Consider the following 20,884-nt stretch of genomic DNA (forward strand, 5'->3'; position numbering starts at 1 on the left):
TACTAGATATGCAGCAGACCTATGACATGTGGCTAAAGAAACACAATCCTGGGAAGCCTGGAGAAGGAACACCACTCACCTCGCGAGAAGGGGAGAAACAGATCCAGATGCCCACTGACTATGCAGACATCATGGTAATAAGCTGACCTCTTGTTCTTCATTCCTTCTCCTCCTCCTCCTCAGTGCTGCCAGCCTGCTTCTCTCCTGTGCTCCAGGTGTGGCTAGCAGGGACTGCATTTCTCTAGTGGAGCAGAGCCTGTATTAACACAGGTTAAATGGACAGCAGGGGCAGCACAGCTGAAGTGGGAAGAGATCGACCTGGGGTCAACAAGGCTCTACAATGGCTTTTCTGTTAATCCCCAAGTCATTAGGAGTCTACCTTAGGTTCCCTTTTGTGTGGGCTCAGCCTCTCTCCAGGGTTCCTGCCTGCTCCTGGGCAAGCTGGCAAAACCATCGCAGGCCTGTCAGAAGAGGGAGAAACTTGGAGAAGAGCTGTCACAGAAGCCTTGAAAAACTAGAGGCACATGTGTTTCCTTATGCCATGGGTGGTACTGATGTAAGGGTGTGTGCTGCTGAAGAGTCCTGCATGAACTGAGCTGCCCTGTCCCCTAAGCCTGTTTGAGCCATAGATAAACTCTGACAGAGCACCTCCTCTGTTCCCCTTTAGTGTCAGCACAGTTCCTCAAAGACAATATGGCAGAGAAGTGTGGGTAGTCATAGACTGAGTGGAGCCTTCCAAGATGCTCTGGAAGGAGAGGGGAAGAGGCAGTGCCAGCATAGGGAAGGCCAGTGGATGTGAATGTTATTGCACTGACTGGCCTTTTTCCCTGTCTGCACTGGTTAGATGGGCTACCACTGCTGGCTCTGTGGGAAAAACAGCAACAGCAAGAAGCAATGGCAGCAGCACATCCAGTCGGAGAAGCACAAGGAGAAGGTCTTCACCTCAGACAGTGACTCCAGCTGCTGGAGCTACCGCTTCCCCATGGGCGAATTCCGGCTCTGCGAGAGGTACTGTTGTCTCACCTCCCTCCTGTGCTGCTGCTGCAGGGACAGGGTAACAGGCCCAGGGCCTCTGTCATCCCTCCTCATCCTCTCACAGAGTTCTTGGTGACTTCTGCATGGAGGAGGAGTGGGATGAGATGACAGGTTTGGGTGACAGTGAGGCTGCTGTTTGATCACAGAGGTGTTCAGCCACAATACTGAGGGATAAAAACACATTCCTGAGCATGTGTCTTTAGAAAAGGAGAGCTTCCTGTCTGCACCTGTGCACTTCATAGCCAGGATGCCCTCTGCTCTCAGGCTGCTGAACAGTCTCCTTGGCCCAGTGCTTGGGGGAATCCCAGGTGCCTTATTAAATGGTTTGAATGTCTCACGCCCTCTGAATCAGCACCTTAAGGTGCCTTCAGAAAGCTTGTGATGGTTAAAAATGCTACTTTGGTTAGCAAGAAGGTTCTTGTCTTTCATGCTGGTTACCTGGCATTTCCTCTCTTGTGCATTGTTTTTTTCTCATCCCTGACGGTCCAGTTCCAGCTCACATTTTTTTGTGCTCTTGACTAAATCCCCTTGTAGCCACTGCTGGTTTTGCTGCTCTGTTTTTTTTCCAGCCTTGATGTCTTTCCCACCTGCACATGGGTTTGTAAAGCAATCAGCTCACCCTTAAAAAGGAGAGTTCACAGCATGTTTCAGTGGGTCCTGCTCAAGTATCCCAGACAGAGAGCTCAAACCCCTGTACTGGGGGTGCCCTTCTGACTGCGCTCCTTGTGCTGGCAGGTTCCAGAAGAACAAGGCCTGTCCTGAGGGAGAGGAGTGTCGCTACGCCCATGGGCAGGACGAGCTGACGGAGTGGCTGGACCGGAGGGAAGTGCTGAAACAGAAACTGGCCAAAGCTCGCAAGGACATGCTGCTCTGCCCCAGGGATGACGACTTCGGGAAATACAACTTCCTATTGCGGGATGACGTATAGTGTGAGCCGGGGGGAGTCTGTCAGCTGCAGAAACACGGGGTGGGTTTTCCGAGGGGCAGTAGCAGGGAGAGCGAGATCTGTGTCTCGCAATGAGAACTTTTTCTTTTCTTTTGTTTTAAGATTTTGAGACAATGATTTATTAGTGAATGAATTTGTGAATTTAATTCTCGTTGGCCAGCGACGCCATGCTCATTGAGTTTGTGATCCATCTTTTCTCTCTTCTTTCCCCCAAATTCCCGTTCCACTTCATCTTTTTGTTTTCACTGTCCTTCATTCAAAGGAATTAATTCAGTCTGTATTGGGCTGCAAATCAGAGAATTTCTCCTTGTGTCATTCTTCTGTCTTTCAATTCAGAGTATGACTGCAGAGGTCTGGAGGACAAAGCCAAGAGAGTGAGACAGAAAAGTTGTGGATGCCCCATCCCTGGAACTGTTCAAGGCCAGGTTGGATAGAGCTCTGAGCAATGTGGTCTAGTGGAAGAGGTGTCCTTCTAAATGACAGGGGGATTGAAACTAGATGATCTTAAGGTCCCTTCCAGCCCAGACTGTTCTATGATTTTATGAAATCTGGTTAAAAGGAGGTGACCATGAATTTTATATGTTCCTTTTCTCAGTGCTGCAGACTAAGCGCCACTTACTCTGCTGCAGCCCTCCTGCTCTTCTGGGAGTTTGGTACCAAAAGAAATAGAAATTGTGGTGCAAAGAAGGAAAACCACTAGATTTGGTTTAAGAGATCTAGGTTTATGCTCTAGCTGTCTGTATTGCACTGAGGCATCAACTGATGCTGAGGAGGATAACAGCTGTGTGGTATAAGGAGTGCAAGGTAAAAGCAGCAAAGTAATGAAACTGCTTGCAGCAGCGGGAACCGGGTTGTAGGTGACTTCAAACTTCAGCTGACTGTACTCAGAAAGCAAGTTGGTGACTTCTCATTAGATGTCTTTTTCAGTGTGTGGCAGGTATTCAGGGCAGATAGCTTGTTTTTTTTTTTCCGCTGGTGTGACTGGTGCAAGTAAAACAGAACCCATGTAGGAGGTGTAGTGGAGTCTGTGACACACTGTGTGTCACTGAAGTCCACACAGCAGTATCAGTCAGGAGGGAGGTGGTCACCAAAAGGAGCCTATGTTTCTGTGTTGCCTTGTGTCCTGAAGAAAGGGAGGGAGGGAGGTACTGGTGTTCTTTCTTACTCTTTAAATGGCATGTGTTTCTGGTTACTTAGAGCTGCATTTTTCCCTGCACTGCCAGAAGAACTGGGTGGGGACCCATTTAAAAGGACACCATTGCACAGCACAGGCAAAGTTAAGCTAATGGGAATCCAGCTGGAAGCGCTTACCAGTACCAGAGATCCAGCTCCCTCCTCCTCAGAGCCAGAGCAGGGAGCTTGTGGATGCACAGTGCAACCAGGATGTGACCCAGAGCAGGGACAGTGGTGGAGAATGAGTGGGACCCAGCCATGGCCTGCTCTTGTGCTGCCTGATGTGTGCTCTGATGAGGTAATCAGTAATGCTGAACTCTGGGACAGAAGTTTTGCTTTTATAAGAGGTAGCAGTGAGAAGCAGTACTGCTCTGCATGCCAGCCTTGTCCTTTCTGGCAGTCTCATCCTGTAAGCTGTAAATGTGTTCCCTGTTCTGAGCTTCCCTCACCTTCTCTCTTCTGCAGTCCAGCTGTGCTCTGCAGTTTTGCATGCATGGATGGCACCATCCAGTCAAACACAAACACATCTCTCTCCCAGCCTTCATCAGGGATGTCTTTTTCATACAGATTCTCCTGGGACAGCAGTCTCAGAGCCCTTAGGGCTGGTAGGGCTGTATCCATGGTAAATACAATCTGGCCATGAACTGTTTGGTGTTTTGGCATTGCTGCGTCCTCCCATTCCTCTCTGCTCCCACATCCTTGGGGTTCAGAGCTTCAGGAGAGATGGGATGAGGAAATCGGGAGATGGGGAGATGGTGTGGGGCATCTTCCTAAACCAGCCTTCAGGAGGGTGCTTCAGCTCCACTGGGATAGTTAGGGTCCAGTTATGGAGCAGAGTGCTGGAATCTCTCCAGAGACACAATGTGCTCTAAGCAAACTGAATGCACTTCTGCACTTAGAATCATTTAGTTGAAAAAGACCTCGAAGATCATCAAGTCCAACTGTTAACCTGGCACTGCCAAGTCCCAGACTAAACCATGTCCCAAAGTGCCACATCTACATATATTTTTAAATACCTCTGGGGATGGGAATTCAGCCTCTTTCCTGGGCAACTTAACTACTTTTCTGCTGAGTTTTTTTTCCTCTCCCTTAAAATATGGATGGTAGTCTCTGGTTTGCTATGACCAATATCAGACATGGCAGTTTTTGAGTGGTCAGGTGCTGTATTTTCTCCTCTGTTCTTCATGGTAGCTATGGTACCTTCTCCTGGTCATCCTTGTGCTCAAGTGGTCAACTTTAGAGATGGGAGGAGACAGGCATCAGCTCCTGGGTTATCTTGTTCTGCTCTTCTTGGGCAGAGATGCCAAGGAAGGAAATCTGGATTGGGGGACACTGGAATGTGGCTTTTATTTTTAAAACAAACCTGCATCTCTAGTGTGACTCTGGCATTCGCTGAGCCATGATTTCTCATGTAACCTAAACGAGTTACAGAGTGGGTCACTCTCCCTTCTCCCCATCTCTGCAATGAGAGCTGAGCTGCTCAGTGGGGCTTCAGAGGTTCAGGCTGGGGCTGAGATGGGGAGAGGGTGGGGTGAGAGTGAGGTGAGGTGAGGTGAGGTAGGCCCACAGTCATGGGGGTTGCATCAAGTGTCTCTTTGTTTTCCCTGATATGATAACCTGGTCTGTGGTGTTGCAGTACTTCGTCACCAGACTTGTTTTAGTGTGTATATATGTGACCCTTCCCATGAAGCATATATACACAGGTATTAAATATATCGCTCTATATAATATTATATGTGTGTGGTATCGAAGGAATCTTTTAAATGAGGGTAAAGGAAAAGGACTCAAGCCAGGAAACGCAGCATCTCCAGTTTAATTATGAAGCCTTTTATTTGGGATAGGGAAAGGGAAATAACAAAAGAGGGGAGGGTTTTATATAGGTAGGTATAAGCTTTGAGATGGGACAGGTTTCCCTGTTCACATTTTTGAAACCCTTTAGGATGTCCTTGCAGTCCCATCTCAGTGAGAGAGTATTATACTGCTAACTAGTGAGTAAAGTTTTAATATAAGGCTTTGCTTATATTATTTAAAGGGACATTGTGAAAGGCAGGAAGTTTCACACTTGACTTCCCAGGCTTGCTTTTTCAAGCCAAGAGGGTTTTCTTCAGCACGTTATATGCTCTCAGCAGAAATGCTCAGTGCTCTAAGCTCTACAGCAGATAAACCTCAAGTTGTAGAGGCTGCTTTAGGGGTGTGTTCACAAGACCCTGTGATAACTCTCTCTTCTTTATTTGTGTGAGAGAGGAAGAAGAAAATTCTGCAGCACAGAACCAAATTTGAGAGTTTTTAACAAAGGAAGTGATGTTTTAATTTTATAACATTAGAAGGAAATCTCATATCCTGTAAAATAACTACAGACATTCACACAGAGCAGAAACTTAATAAATGCTGAAGGACTTAGTGAAAATCTTTTCCCAACTTCTTTGGTAGGGGCAGGGATTTAGGTGACACTGGCATTGGAGTTAACCAGGCCTTTACAGGGAGAAGTAAAAAAAACCCAAACCAACAACCAACAAAAAATACCCTACTTAGCTTGTATGAAACTGTATGTCAAAAATTGTTGGGTTTTAGCAAGTGAAAGGAAAAGATAGCAAGGGGATGCTGCAGTTCTGAGCTGGGTAGTAATGATTTTGAGTCCTTTAATATGTCTTCATATTAATATAAGAATACCACGCTTTACTATTAAAAAAGAACTTAGTATCTTTCATAAGGTCTAGTATAAGGATAAATATGTAGATGTTTTAACAACATTTTTGTTTTTGTTCTTAAATAAAGAAAGAAAAACCAAACTTGCTTCTTTTAGCCTTTGTAATAGAAAATAAAAGTGTGCACTTTAAACCCTCTCCTGATCCAGAGTGTGTTTGTGTTTTTCAAACAGCCTGCAAAGGATTTTATCTTGCTTTCGGGTTTCCCTGCTGTGAGGAGGGAAGCAAAGGGAGCACGTCAAGCATTGGACCACTGTGGCTTTCTCCCATCTTTAAGTATAATCTGCTACTCTTCTTGCTGAGTGGAAAATTGCCTATGTGCATATTAACAGTTGATGCAGTTCTTCATCAGACATGCAGTTCTTCATCAGACATACAGTTCTTGTGAACTTTAGGTTCACTAGATTTAAGATATTTTTCTTTCCCCCTAGTGCCAAGAATCCATGTGCTCTGCATTAACACATAGTTTCAGGTGTTTGGGTAACCTGTGTTTTGAAACCTTCAGTAAGCGGGTAAACACCTTCATCTAGAGAGTCTTCTGTGTAGGCTGCTCTGTTCAACTGGGTTGGCCAGTTCTTTTGCCTGGCAGTGTGCACCCTGCTAGGGAACATGTCCTTAGCCCTACTCACCAAGTTGCACACAGCTTGGGCCATGAGAAGCATCCGTGCCCTTACTTTCCTCCCAGAGAGGATGCGTGTGAGGAAACTGCATTAGGGGAAGAGGTCACTGTGAAAACATTTATTAATAAACCCAGCTTCTTTATTTTTTGAATCCATCACGATGCAGATTAATCTAGATTCTTGATAAAATCAAAACTGGAGATGTGAAGACACTGACAGGGGGTCCCATGGATATGCCCTGTTAAGGCTGTATAAACTGGTAGTGACCAGAAGGTCATATCCAGTGAGGCCTGAAGAGACAAGATTTGTCACACTTCTCCTTGATGTGCCTTCATGCAGACATAAGAACTCATGTCCTTCTGGCCAAAGAAGAGGCCTGAACACATTCTTGTAGTGCAGGGGGAACAAGGAGCCATGTGCACTTCCAAGGTGCATCAATTGAATACATACGATGTAAGAGACATTAGTTTTACATTCCAAAGATTGTTGAGGTCATGCTGGTGAGAGTTGAGGGTAGCTTTTCCAGTACAATTGAAATCAAAATTGTCAAATTGTGAGAAAGACAAAGCATCAGGAGAAGAACACCTGTTTTCCTTGTGGGTTTGAGCCTCAGCTGTAAACTGGTGTTTTTTCACTGAAATAAACTTGTATTTTGGAGAGGAAGAAAAGGAGTGGTGATTTCAGTAATCAGATCTTCCTAGGAACTTCATCAGATACAAAGACAAGGCAGAGAGACCCAGGTTAGCCAGGAAAAATCCAGGTTCTGTGGAAGATTGAGAGGAGCAAGGTAAAAACCCCTGAGAGGTGGGAGGAAGGCTTCTCATTGAAGATGGTTAATGCCATCACACAGCAGCCTGGAAGAAGGGGTTTGCTGCAGATGAGAATCCTAAGCAATCCTGTAATGGAGTCTGCCTACTACACTATAGAGAAACATTTCTGGGCAGTGACAGCAGATGATGCAAATGCTGTCATCCCCTTCATTGTGTTTGCTGCTGCCATTGCCACCAGGAACAGGGTCATGTTGTGTAGTGTCCTGTGCACAGTGAGCAGCAGAGAGTTCCTGACATGCATGAGTTGGGGAGGTGTGTTGGTCACTGGGTACAGAGGATGTAACTATGTAGGGCAGCTGGGGGGAAAAAAATGGGCCAGAAAGCAGCAAGTAAATAGTCAAAGAGGCCTGGCTGGGAGTGACTAGTTGGAGGGAAGTGGAGGAGGAAAGGCTGTGGGCACGCTGGCTGAAGCCCACAGCTGTTTGATATGTGGTGGAGGAGGGCACTGAACAGACTTGGTTGGGTACTATGGGATGGCTCTGGGCAGAGGTCCTGTAGACACACAGCTGTTGGGGCTTCCTGGAAAGCTGCGGGCTCTGGTCAGGAGCTGACCATTCAGCCTCACCCTTTTCTCCCCAGGATGGGAGTGGACAGGACAGGACCTGTCCATTCCACATAACTTCTCTCCCTCCCAGATTGATTGTCACCTCTTATTTCTTTGTGGTTCTTCCTCCAGGCAAAAGCAGTGTGTCCTGGTGCCTCTGGGACAGGAGTGGTGTTTCCTGAAAACAGCTCTAGGTGCAGCAAAGACAAGAGCAGGGACCAGACCAGATGACAGCTCCAGCTGACTCATTTCCCACCACAACAGTCCTGTCCCTGGCAGCTCCCAAGATTGCCTCTTTCAGGAATGCTCGTATCTGCAGTTTATCTTGTGTATGGCAGTGCCCCAGAAAACTACTACTTGTTCCAGAGAGCCTTAGGAGGCACAAACATAGCAGAGACCCCATAAATAGGGTCATTCATAGCCATCTGAATTAATCCTCCAAAATATTGCATTTACCCAGGGGTGGGATAGAAGTCTCTAAAGCTAGATGCCAGAGTAGATTTGGCTTGCTTTGAATTGGAAAAACACTCTGCTCTGGAGGTGCTCTTTGGCATATTTCCTTTGTTCTCAGTGGATTTCCTACGTCTTCCTTAGCTGTGGGCTTCCAATAGCGCTGCAGCCCTCCAGGCAGATGGCTGGGAAGGATGAAGGGCTGCATAGTTTTGCTAATTGAATACCAAGGCACATGCCCCCATCTGTACCCCAGCAAAGCTCTGAGACAGGGAGAGAAAGTCCTGCTTCCATGGGACTAAGATGGCCTCAGTTTGCCTCAGCAAAATTGCTTGAGAATAACTGCAACACAGCTGGGCATTGCCCCTGGGAGCTGTGGTGGGGATTCAATACAGCAGCAGTGTTTCAAAAGAAGCTCTAGGCAGCCTGGAGCTTCTCCTGTTTGAGACCATTCATGTCTTGGTTTTTCGGGTATCAGTGGCAGCCAAACTGTCAAAGCCTTTTTAAGGGTCATTGTTTTCTTTCAGCCCACACACCTTCCCCAGACTCAGCTGACTCCTGTATCTTTCTGTCAAGCTCAGACCTCTTGTGCTACAATGCTACAGGATCCCTGCTCTTGCTGGGGACCATGTTGTCCTTAGCAGATGTGAGTAGGAAGAGATGACTGACAGACAGCCTAGGTCCTTACAGACAGCCTTGGTTTTGAGAGAGAAGCAGCCACAGGAATGTGTGTCTTGCTGTCTCACCCAATGATCTCCCATGGCCCAACATCAGAGACCTTGGATTTCCCTATCCTGATTTCAACCCCTTGGTTTATTGCTGCTCTTGGCACCTCCTGGGCTCTGCCTCCTGCCAAGGCTTGTTCCAAGAGCTCCCAAAACTGTCTCTGTCCAGGCTGCCAGAGTGTTTTCAGAGCAGGGGAAATGCAAAAAGGCAGCTCTAGGTGTCCTTCCTGCCCAGGACAGTAAAACTTCTGGTGATCCCAAGGCCCTTTCTCACGTTTTCTCCCTGCCTAGCACCTAGTCCTCTGGCTAATGGCACCTCACAAGGGAAGGCCACGTGCAGAGAAGCAGAGCTGTAGTGAGTCCAGCTGCCATGTGAGCACCCCAAGAAGGGGGAGAAGTCTTGGTGGGAGTGGTGGGGAAGCAAAGCTCATTAACTTTTTGGCACTCGTTTTGAGGAATTAGTTTTTAGAAATTCTATTGCCTCAGGCAGGAGGTGCGGGCACTTCCTTCCACTGAAGTTCACTGCTTGCCTGGGAGATCCCAGCGCTGCTCCTCCACACAGTGAGGCAGGCAGGCACATTTGTACACACACATAGGCACATGTATGCATGCCATACCCTGCTGGGGAACGAAGCCCTTTTAGAGGTGGGAAGGGAGCTCTGAGGAGTGAGGCGTCTGTGTCACATGTTGCTACCATCAAAAGTACCCAAAGGCTTGCATGCCCATGTTGCAGGCACCAGGCAGGGTCTTTAGCCAATACAGAGCCCTGGTCCCACTTTTCCCTCAGCTGTTCACCCTCCCATGCTGGCTTCATTACTCCTTCTCTCACCTCCTTTTCTTCAAACTAATCCGCTGTGGATGCTGACACCCCTGTGGTCTGGCCACAGCCTTCCCTGCTGCTGCTGTTCTGGGTATTCCTGCAGCTCCATGGATGTTTGTTGGCACTAGCATAATCTCAACAAAGAAGAAGACAAGTTTCTGGGATATGGTGCAAGTGTCCTTTCAGAATGGTCATGGTGAAACTCAGTTTGCAGGCCTCTGCCAAGGTGAGAAAAATTCCCTACCAAGCCCAACGTACCACACAAATAAAGAGTTAAGTCTGGAAGCTGTAAGGGGAATGTACAATTGTCCTAGGAACTAGCACAAGAACAAAAAATTGTACAGATGTCTGTAAAGAAGCAGTGATTAACCTCTGGCAAAGGGTTTGCTTGGATAAAAGAAAGAGGAAACCACTTACCAAGCTGGGTTTGGTGCAAGAATCAAACCCTGTGGGTGGGCCTGGAGCCTCCACAGAGACTTTGAGCAGTAGGCTTGATTTGTGGGATGTGCAGCAGAAGACATCTCATGTGAGGAGGAACGGAAATTTCCAAGTAATGGCTACGCTGGCAATGTGAATGGTCTTGGGTGACTGAAAGAAATGGAGAAAAAAAAAAGGGAAAATAGTCTTACTTCAAGAACAGCAGAATTTGCAAATCTTCTAGAGGTTTCTAAACATTTTTATCCTTTTCTCCAGATTCACTTCAGGGGAATGTCATCTTGTATGCCACCATGAAGTCCCTTCGGTACTGCTGGCTCCTGCCTGTCCCTTGTCACTGCCAATGGGCCCCAGATCATACAGAACACATAACAGCAGGTTTTATCTCTGGGGAGGCATTAATTTGACTCTCCTCTTCCTAGCTTAGCTTTCAAACAGAATAAGATATTTAAATGTATTTATCCCTTTGCCAAGGTGGGGTAGCATGCTTGGGGATGGATGGATGGATGGATGGATGGATGGATGGATGGATGGATGGATGGATGGATGGATAATACTGTTGTATAAGCTTTGTGTCCTTAGAAAATAAGCCAAAAAGTTTTTATTTTCTAAGAGGACACATTCCATTAGATGACCAAGGGAAACTTTCACCTTATTGGAGGAAGCTGAGATAAAAGCAATTAGTAATAATAACCACTACTGCCTTTCTTTGGTCAAATGTCATTGCTGCTGCTGGGTTCCCCATCAGCTGTGCTTTCAGACACACCTGAGAAACAATTAAATTCCCTTTTGCAGTGGTAGCCTCATAAATCAATGAGCAGCCAAAGAGAAGACCCACAGCAATAATCTGCAGGAGTTTCTGACTGGGGAGGCACACAAGTGGCTCTTGTTTTTGGGTCTGAGGGAGGCTGCAAGACACTGGCAGGAGCAGAAACAGGGGAAGGGCTGCTCCAGAAGCGCTGTGAAAGTGGCCCTGTGGAGGAGTTGAGGGAATACTCCTGAGGCTGAGGGAAAGATGGCAACTTGGACCCATGCACAGAGAACCCCCATTCCCAGCTCCTTATAATGAGCAGAGTTGTATCAGAGGTTTGAATGTCTGAAAAGATTCTTCAGGGTCTCAAACTGCCAGCAAGGCTGTACCTATGAGTGACTCCTCAGCAGTGTTGCTCTACAGTTCTCTTTGGGCCCAATGGCACACCTCTCTAGAGAGGTCCTGTGAGACACAGGAGTAGAATTAGAGGTTTTAAAAGAGACATTTACATGCTTTGGTGCCAGCAGAAGAACCTGAACACTGCAGGAAGGCAAAGAGGTCAGAGGAAGGAAGGTAGAAGAATTGGTTGCTTAAAAAAAAAAAGAGCAATTCTTTCAAATAAAAATGCAAAAGGAGGGAGAGTATGGACCAAGGCAAATGTTGAAGGACCCACAATCCTCCCCTCAGGACTGCTGAACACTCCTTGGGCAAATGTGCTGAGAGGTTCAGCCAGCACAGCTGGGTGTGTGGGTAGATGCCCAAGAGACCTGCAGAAAATACAGTGAAGTCAGCCCTGGTCTCTGCCAGTTAAATTGGTGTTCCTGGAGTTTGGCCTTTGCCATCACATTAGGTGCCTCCTTTTGTGTGCCATCCACTCAGGGACAGTATAAGTTGACTATGGCTGGTTGAGTCTGTGAGAAAAGTGCTGTTAAGGGCTGACTGGGCTTCTGAGTGATGGCTGGAGCAGAGCTGCTGGCACCTCCACTAAAATGGGATCACAAAACCAGTAAAAACATATCTGATCTGACAACAGTGCAGCCAGAACAAGTGATGCAATCTGTGGCCATTCCTGCATCTTTCCAGAGACAGTATTTCAACTTCATTCACTAAAGCAGCTCAAATGCTCTGCTCTCCATGGCAGGGACATGGGGGCAGACAGACATTCCCTACTGCTATGACTCTACTCCATATGTACTACTACTACAAAATGTACTACTTTTCTGATTTCTGTTAGGGGTACATGTTGTACTAAATGTACTAATTTTCTGATTTCCTGGGGCTTGAAGACAGGGTGGTTCCAGCTAGTGATGTTACCCAAGCTCTTCTGGTGGGCAGGAGCTCACTGTTCTGGGATTCTGAATCAAGAGGGACATACAGTATTGGTAGGAGACTTTGTGGACATGGCAAACACCAGATGAGATGTTTATTTTGTCACTCTCAGGTCTCTAGACAAAAATTAGAGATGTCCATTGCAGGCTAATAATTCAAACTGCTAAGAGACTATTTAGATGATCTTTAAGGTACTTTCCAACCCAAACCATTTCATGATTCTATGAATTTTCTCTGAATTAATGTCTTCATTTTCTGAAGCCATAAAATGTCAGTCAGTTGCTGCAGCAGTGGCTGTGAAGTTCTTGGGTCCCTCCAGACATGTGGTCAGATATTTGTTCAGCTTTCATAACAAGTTTGAGCCTGGGACAAAATCAGGGGGTCCAGCTGCACCTGGCACTGGACAGCTACCATGTTCCCAGTGACTTTCCCATGCCAGCCTGTGATAAGAAGCAATACTAGGGATAATGTGACAGTAGCTGTCCCAAACATCAGTGATGCCTGGCATGACTGAATGGACTGGAAGATTTCAGGAAAGGACATGGATCTCCTGGCTGGCAGGCTGTGCTCCAGGAAGGAGAGATGTGATCAAGTCTCTTGCTCACAGGAGCCAGAATGCACTGACCATCTGCAGACTCTGCTGGCTCCAGCTTTGGGTGGGTGGAGAACACTGTAACAGCCCAGGTTAGTATGATACTGTTCTCCCTGAATGGCTTCAACACTGATGGTTATGACTGGCTCAAAATCTGAAGGGGTTGTATCATAATTACAAATTCTACTAAACTAACTACTGTTAGTTGATTTCTGTTAGTTATTGATTTCTGAGCCTGATTAGATTGGGATCTAGATCACGAGTCTTCTCCAGCTAAACTCAAATTCTCAACTACCCAACCTGGCTAGATAATTCCTTCCTTTTGGTTTCTACTGGGTTAAATCAAATGCATTTCCTTATGAAACCAAACACCATGCCTGATTTTGCTGGGCTGTGTCCAATTGCTGTGGCTCACAGACCACTGTAGGAATACCTGGTTTCTACCGACTCACACTGGCACTCTAAGGCTGAGCCTGGCAAAATGGACAGGAACAAACTGAGAAATAAAGGCACTTCTGTTGAAATACCACACTCAGCAAAAGAAAAGACCACAGCACATGTAAGATGCTTCTTCTCACACCAGGTTCTGAAAAAGAGGATCAGACCTTTATCCTCCTGTCTCCAGTCCTTTTCTCCATGCTAAAAATTTCACTGACAGGAGAAGAGGGGCTTTGTGTGCTCAAGATCTTACTCAACCAGCTGTTACCAGGGTATTTGCAGGGTTCATGAACTCTCTTCCTGTATAGCAGTGCTCTAAGAGGAGGCTGTTTGTTTCCTGATAAAATTCTGTGGCACTTCAGAAGAAAAATCCTATATTTTGGGGATGATGCACACTTTATAAGAAAGAAACCTTGTGCTATTATCAATATTAACTTAGGAGGGACACGCAGTAATTGTTGCATCACATACAAATAATGTCACTATCTCAGCTAAAAAGTTAGCAGGCAGATGCAGACAGCATGTGTATCTCCCTGTAACAGCCTGCACAGCTTGGAGCTCCTCAGAGCCTCCCAAGAACGTGCCAGAGGATCCCTCTCCTGTTGTGTTTGCAGCCAACATGTACCCCTAACAGCACACAGTTGCTTTTTTTCCCCTTCAGACACATGTATTTGTTATAACACCTTGGGAAGGAAAAGGGTGCTGCCTTTGCAAAGTTAGATAACTGGCCCAGTTCTTTGCTGCCGGATTGGCTGGGAGAGGCCCTGTAAAACCACGCTGGCCAGGCGCCCAGCCCAGCCCTGCAAGGCTGCAAGCTATTTCCACAATTGGCCACTTCAGAGTGGGAGAGGGGGAGGTGAAGACAGCCAGGCAAGCTGCATCTCTGCCAGGCTGCTTCCCATTCTCCTTGTTTTTTCTGAGCCAGAGCAGTTCGGCACACCCGCTCCGGGTGCCTCCGAGCCCATCTCGCAACGCCCAGGATAGTGGGGTGTGAGACTGGTGGCCAGGCACCTGGCCCTCCCTTAGCTCTGCTGGCACAGTCCCAGGACAGGACATGTCAAGCTGCAACACCCCTGGGGGCCCCACTGCCCTGGACTTTCCGGAAGTCCTGAAGTCCCTACTGGAGTATTCCTTGCCCTGGACCAACAAGATGACAGGTAGGATTGAGGAAATATGTACTGGGGGTTCTGTTTTGATTTCTCCATCCCCTCCTTCAGTTGCAAGGTGAGAAAGGGGCAGATGTTGTTTGCTGCAAGCCCTGCCAGGGTGTGTTTCCTCAAAGTGTCCAAGTCAGACAGGGAGTCCTGGCACTGTGCGTGTTGTGCAGCTAGGAGGAAAAACGGCGGCAATGGATGGATTATAAAATCATGCTGAGCTCCTGATCCTTTTAATCTCTGTGCTCAGCTACTTGGAAACCCTCAAAGATTCATGCACAGAAAAGGCTTGGGCACTAATGTTCATGCTCCTATAGAAGCAACTTCCAGGATTGCCATTCGTTGTTGTCCTATGGTTAATAACCACTAAGTCTCCAGACATTGCCTTTTCCCAGACTCAGACTGTCCAGAGAGCCCAGCCTGCATGGAGCAGGCTGACTGTGCAAACTTTGTTTAATTGTTTATCAGTGAAAAGCTGGGATAGAGAACATAGCAAATGCTGCATTTTCTTTGCAGGAGTACTTCTGTACTCCTAGGCTTTCTTACTCTCTGTGCAGCATCCTAGAAAACAAATGAGAAGAACCCAGGAGGTTAATTAGTTTGGGCTTTCACTATGCTGAACACTTTGCTCATGCTGCACTTATGGCTTTGCTAATGCTGGGTCTGCTCCAAGCACCCATCACAGTCTGAGTACTCTCTGGTTTTGGATAGGATGCTACAGACCCTTGACAAGCCACTTTTTGGTTGCTGTGTTTTAATGTTTGCTGCACAGTGCTGGGGAGGTGTATGGGAACACCTCAGCACAACAAGCCTATGTCTGGGCATGAGAGAGTTGAGCTCACAGAAACAAACATGCACAGAGCTTGCTCTTCTCTAGGAAGTTGCTACCAGGACATCCAGGCAGCTCTGCAGTGTTGAGGGGCAGCAGAACCCAGGAGCAGAAAAGCCAGACACAGTGTGGAGAGGGACCCTGCTCTCGCTCCAGGGTCAATGGGAGAAAAGGCTGCTCCTGTGACAGTAAAGCATTCATGTAAGGAAAGGTACCTGCCTACACCTGCTGTAATACTGTGAGCCCTATGGCACAGGCACAGCTCCCTGTGGAAAAGGGAAATAGGGCAAGGGGAACTGCCCCACCCCTAAGGGGCTCATTTTGTCACATTGCTCTGCTGCTGCCTCCTGTGAGCTCTCTCTCTCTTCTTTGCTGAGACTGCCCACTAAGAGGTGTGTTTACATACCACACGTATGAAGTGCCACTGTTTGTGTGGACCAGGGCATGTTTTCCCAGCTGACAGTACCCAGGTAGAAAGTGGAACTGTCTGGGAGGAGGCAGTAACAGCCAAGGGCAGCTCATGTGGTGCAGAGCTTTGCTGTGGCTAAGTTGAGTTTGGCTGCTTTTCTGGGATCTCTGCTCTCCACAGCCAAGTGGATTCAATTAATCCAAGGGAGGAGTGCTGGCAAAACCTATCTGTTTAGAGTAGGGGGTAGAGGAGAGATCAATGATTTGAAGAGAGAATAATTTAGTCTTAACTGAATGTGACTTATTTGGCAGCTGAGAGTGCTGTTTTGTGGCAGCTTTCTTCCTCAGCTCCAGGACCACCCTGCCTTTCCGCATCACTTCCCACAGTCCTCAGAACTGTCTTTATTATGCTGCCTCCCTCTCCAGACCAGCATTCCCATCATGGCCCTCTTCCCACAGAGCTCAGTTCTCTCCTTCTGGGTCTCCATACTTGGACAGCACTCATCTGGATTTGCTAGTTCTCAGGCCCCTCTCTGAAATTCTCTATTCTGCTATTCAAACCTCCCAGTTGGGCTCACTGTACATCTCTCCCTCACACCCTGTGCCCAGCAGAGAGCTGCTTATCACTTGCCTCCCTCCCTGCTGCACCCCAGAACTGGGCTGTTCTGTATCATCTGGCCCTGACAAGACTCCCAGCAGCAACAGGCAAGGCTGCTGCATTCCTCTCCTCGCATCTCATTGTCCTCCACTCTTCCTTCTCAGCTGCAGAGTGAAAGCAAATGTAAAAATCCCAGACAGATCCCCTCTTAACCAAGAAGGTAAAGCTTGTGGTACAGTGCCTGCTTTCTGTTGGCAATTGCTTTGAACACCTAATCCCCAGAAGCAGTGAGGAAAAGCTCTCAGGGCAGCCTGCCTCCTAGCTGGCAGGGCAGTGCTAATGCTGGAGCAGGGTGATGTGAGAAGCAACCCACAGGAATGTTCCTCAGGAACTCCCTCCCTCCTTCCTGCCTTTGGGAAGAGCAGCTAATGCTGTGTAGTCTAGACCCTTTCCAAGGAAAGTCACAACTCACAGGGGTGCACAACAAAACTTCATACAGTGGAGCATGGGTGGAAATGTGCTGGAGGAAGAACATGGTCAATCTAAAGGGAAAAGCCCTGGAGTAAAAGCTGCTGAGTGGTTTTAATAACCTCCTTTCATACAGACATTACCCAGCAAAGCAACTGCCATTGAGCTCTGCAGGGGTGATGTGCACAGACCCTGTTCCTTGAAGGAGTGTTGTACACTACTGAGGCACAGCATCATCCTTGGGGGCCACCAGCATTGACAACAATGGAACAAAGTGACCATGAGAGCCACAACTGAATGGGAAGCCTGCAGCCTGCCCCACTTTGGCTGCGTCTACTTGCCTAAAAGCTGCTCCTTTGTGACCTCACTGGGTTGTGTTCTCTATCACCTATCAGTAGCTGTTTCCTAGACAAAAGCACCGCTGTGGGCTTGCTGCCCCTTGCCAAGCTGCGTGTGCTGCCTCTGTCGTGTGTGGTCTGACATCTGTGTCTCATTACCCTCTGTGAAGTGGCATCTCCCTTTCACACATGTGCCTTTTCTTCCTGCCAGCTGAGCTTGGCAAGGCGGAGGGAGTCCATGGAGCACACTGGGCAGCGGAGCATGACCTGCTCTGCCTGCTTCTTGCAACTGGATTTATCAGCCTTGATAAATGATGCATTAACCTGCGCCGTTGCAGCCTATACTAACAGGGTGGCCTTTTCCAAGCTTCCCGTTGGGCAGCATGTGTGCAGGAGTTGCATCGGGAGTCCCGCCCGTTCCCTGTGAAGGAGGGAGCAGATCGGGCCTCCCAGCCCACGCAAGAGAAGTAGCTGCTGGGTAGGGCAGCTCCACATCTGCCCGGGTTGGGTGGAGATGGCCTCTGGTCCTTATTGCAGTAAGACATTGGAGAAAAACACCTACCCTGTGTGACTTCACATTCCATTCCTTTTCCTGGGGCATGTGCAGAAGAGTTTAGACCTGATTTTGGTTTTGGTTTTTTTTTTTGGTCACAAAGACCATCAGGGTTTATTAGTAAGGGTCAGGTAAAATCGTGCCTTGCCAATCAAATTAAATGTCTGAGGTTTGTGGCAGGGAAGTTCAACCAAGCAGATGCCCAAGTGCCTACCTGAGACGAAGATGTCTTTTATTTCTGCTGGCACGGATAGGAATGCCTCTGCTCTCGCGGCTGTGTTGGATGCAGAAGGGCCGATCCCTCCCTTTCCCGTAGCTTCGCTGCAGCCCATCCTGCCGAGGGAAGAGCAGCCGCTGCTGACAGGAGAAGCCTGTGGCTGCAGCATGACATTTCTGCGAATTTATTCATTTGTGGGAGAGGCTCCTCAGTATCCACCTGAGCTCTCGGGAACGAAATTGGCAATATTTGCTCCCTTCTTGTGTTCAGCAGCTTAAATCCTAGCACGGCATCCTTGCTGCTAAAGCAAGGGAGCCGCTTGGAGAATCACAAGAATTTCTTGTGATCATGACAATTTGGAAAGGCGGCCTCTCCTCCCTTCCCCCAGCAGCCCGCCCATGCCAACACTGCAGTGAAGTCCCTCTCCCTGCCCATGTTATGTAGGGCACGCCGCTGCGGGCATCGTGTGGGACGGAGGGAGATTAAATCCAGGGCACGCGCGAAAGGTGATTTTAGGACCCTAAAGGAGGATACGCAAGGGCGGGCTGGAGCGCTGGCACCGGGACAGGGCGGGGAGGGGGTTCGCAGCCGTCGCGCTGCCGGAACGGCTCTCACGGACGCCCGCTCGGCCGCGGTCCCCTCAGGCACCGCCGGGCGCGCGGAAGCGCAGGGGGCGCGCGGAAGCGCAGGGGGCGCGCGGCCTCCCCCCGCCTCCTCCGCCCTCCTGACGGTGACGCAGAGCCCGCGGGAGGAGCGGGAGAGGGCGGGGCTCCGAATGCTAATGAGCTCCGTTGAGGCCCCGCCCCTGCACGTGCCCTGGAGGGCGGGGGGCGCGTGCCCGCGCCGGCCGCGGGGAGGGCAGGGCGGGGAAGGCGGGGCCTATCCGCGCGGGGCCACATCCCCTCGGGGGGCACGGGCCAATCCCGGGGCGCAGAGAGGCCGGGCCGGGGCGGTGCCCCAGAGCTCATGAATACTGAAGCACGCGCCGGGCGTCAGCTGGCCGCGCCTGCGCCGTTCGCTCCGCGCTTCGCCGCTGCTGCCGCCGGGTCCCGGGGAGCCGCCGCAGCCCCGCGCCGTCGGTGACCGCTGACAGCCCGCCCGCCCGCGGGGAGTATGCCCGGCCGCGCCGCGCACCAGGAGGCGGCGGCGGCGGCGGGAGGACCAGAGCCCACTGCGGCCGGAGGGAGCGCGGGGGCCGCCGCGCAGCAGGAGCGGCGGGGCCTGGCGGGCGCGTTCCCGCTGGTGCTGAAGAAGCTGATGGAGAACCCGCCGCGGGAGGCGCGCCTGGGTGAGCGCGGGGGCGCGCGCGGGGGCAGCGGGAGCGCGCGGCGCCCCCCAGTTATCCGCCCCCACCGCCCTCTTCCCGCCCCGTGGCTCGGAGGGCGGGACCCGCCGGGTCACGGCGGGACTGGCCGCGGGGGGAGCACCCACGGGAGAGGCCGCACGCCCCGGCCCTCTCCCTCCGCCCCGTCCCTCCCTCCCTCCGCCCCCTGGCCGGCCGAGCCAAGAGCCGGCAGCACGGGATCGCTCCCCGCCTCCGGGGATCGCCCTCTCCGGAGCGTGTAGGTGCCTGCGCTGGGCAGAACCGAGCGCTGCGGGAGCGAGGGGTGGGCAGGAGCCGAGACGCGCCACGCTGGTTTTAGTCCCTCGGCTCTCTGCAGCCTCCCCCGCCTGTAGACGCGTAGCTGGGAGCAGCAGTGAGAAGGTTTCCAGGCTTGCTTGACCTTAATTGCTGGGAAGTTGCCCGATAACACGAGTAAACAGCGGATCCTCTCAGATTAGATTCGGTGATAATCCATAAGGGTATGAGTGACTGCCTGCACATGCAATCCTGCATGGGCTGGAGCTGCCTCTCTGCCACTGCTGATGTGGACAGCAGCTGTGTCAATAACAGTGCTAGTGCTTGTAGTCTTCGGTACTCATGGCACACTTTCTTTTTTCTTGGCTTTTCTTTTCTTTTTTTTTCCCCTTCTCATCTGGCAGTATTTTTGCCTTTCTGAGTATCAATTTTATTTCGAGGAAGGCTCAGGATTATCTGCACTGCTGTTCTAGTGTATAATAAAAGAAGTCCTTACACCTGTGTGTTTTGAGGTTAAAAATAATTTTTTGGAACAGTAGACAACATCCAGGGTAAACCACGGCATAAGCAAGGTTGTCAAGATTGTTGCCAGTGAGGATCCTATCTACCTTGCATGTCTAATATTGCACAATACCCTATAAATCCATTTTGTGATTCTGGAGACTGTCTTTTTCTCCTTTCTGCTAAAAAAAAAAGTCAGCTTGTGGTAAAGGTTTTAGTTATGTTGCTATGGTGCAGGATGCTGCAGCACACAGAATCTTGAATCTGCAAAATAATAGGATTTCTTAAGATATTTCTGCACCCAGTCCTTTTTAAAGACATCAGTGCCAGCAGTAGCAATTTCAGTATGGTTGCTGATAGGGATTTAGTGACTTTGTCTTGGGGCTGATTTTTGTGTTCAGAATCATGTGATGTGGCCTATGGAGATGTAAAAATCTGAAATTAATATGATTGTGAGGTAGTGCATTTTTCTAAAATTAGAAACATTTGATGCTAGATTGATTACTAGATGACCCCATTCCAGCTCGTGAGGGTGCTCAGCTGAAGCTTGCTAGTGAGTCCATTTCATCTTGATTATCCCTCTCCATTCATGGTGTGATAAAGTTCAGGTTGTTCTTGTTCTTAAAATTTCTCCATAGATTTCCTTAGTTCACTTTGTTCTGTTTCACTTCACACTTTGTGGAACTTGTTGCTCTGTGTTTATTTTGGTCTCTGATACTTGTTTGCATATTCAAGACAAAAGAAAGAATGCCTTCATTGTCAGCAGGTAGTTACTCCTAGTTTACAAAAGGTTTGTCAATAGACCTGTGACTCAATTGACTTCAGAGGGTCCTTGATTATTTTCTG

At 49.0% G+C, this 20,884-nt stretch overlaps 2 protein-coding genes and 1 long non-coding RNA gene across 12 annotated transcripts in view; 2 read left to right on the forward strand and 1 right to left on the reverse strand.

Annotated features, from left to right (window-relative positions):
- The window catches only part of ZC3H7B (zinc finger CCCH-type containing 7B), a 47,228-nt gene extending 41,231 nt beyond the window's left edge, over window positions 1-5,997 (forward strand). For all 6 annotated transcript variants that reach the window (XM_071422991.1, XM_071422993.1, XM_071422992.1 and 3 more), the window contains exons 21-23: window positions 1-134; window positions 845-1,008; window positions 1,771-5,997. In XM_071422991.1, the coding sequence (XP_071279092.1) occupies window positions 1-134; window positions 845-1,008; window positions 1,771-1,963 (491 nt within the window). In that variant the 3' untranslated portion in view covers window positions 1,964-5,997. The remainder of the gene's footprint in view (window positions 135-844; window positions 1,009-1,770) is intronic.
- LOC139588066 (uncharacterized) lies at window positions 128-18,633 on the reverse strand. 2 transcript variants are annotated; one of them, XR_011678554.1, is made up of 3 exons: window positions 17,956-18,633; window positions 10,266-10,436; window positions 128-256 (listed from the first exon to the last, which is right to left on the reverse strand). It is a non-coding gene; the product is annotated as an uncharacterized lncRNA (long non-coding RNA). The 2 variants fall into 2 exon arrangements; XR_011678553.1 differs by lacking the exon at window positions 128-256 and adding an exon at window positions 5,018-7,242.
- The window catches only part of TEF (TEF transcription factor, PAR bZIP family member), a 22,542-nt gene continuing 15,891 nt past the window's right edge, over window positions 14,234-20,884 (forward strand). For 2 of the 4 annotated variants that reach the window (XM_071423001.1, XM_071423000.1), the window contains exon 1: window positions 14,234-14,550. In XM_071423001.1, the coding sequence (XP_071279102.1) occupies window positions 14,448-14,550 (103 nt within the window). In that variant the 5' untranslated portion in view covers window positions 14,234-14,447. Of the gene's footprint in view, window positions 14,551-18,946; window positions 19,247-20,884 lie in introns of those variants that run through there. The other 2 variants (XM_071422998.1, XM_071422997.1) reach the window with 1 other exon arrangement.

The sequence above is a fragment of the Agelaius tricolor genome, unplaced genomic scaffold (genome assembly GCF_023055355.1).
Source record: "Agelaius tricolor isolate 1412-34295 unplaced genomic scaffold, bAgeTri1.0.p SCAF_3, whole genome shotgun sequence".
In the NCBI taxonomy this organism is placed as follows: domain Eukaryota; kingdom Metazoa; phylum Chordata; class Aves; order Passeriformes; family Icteridae; genus Agelaius; species Agelaius tricolor.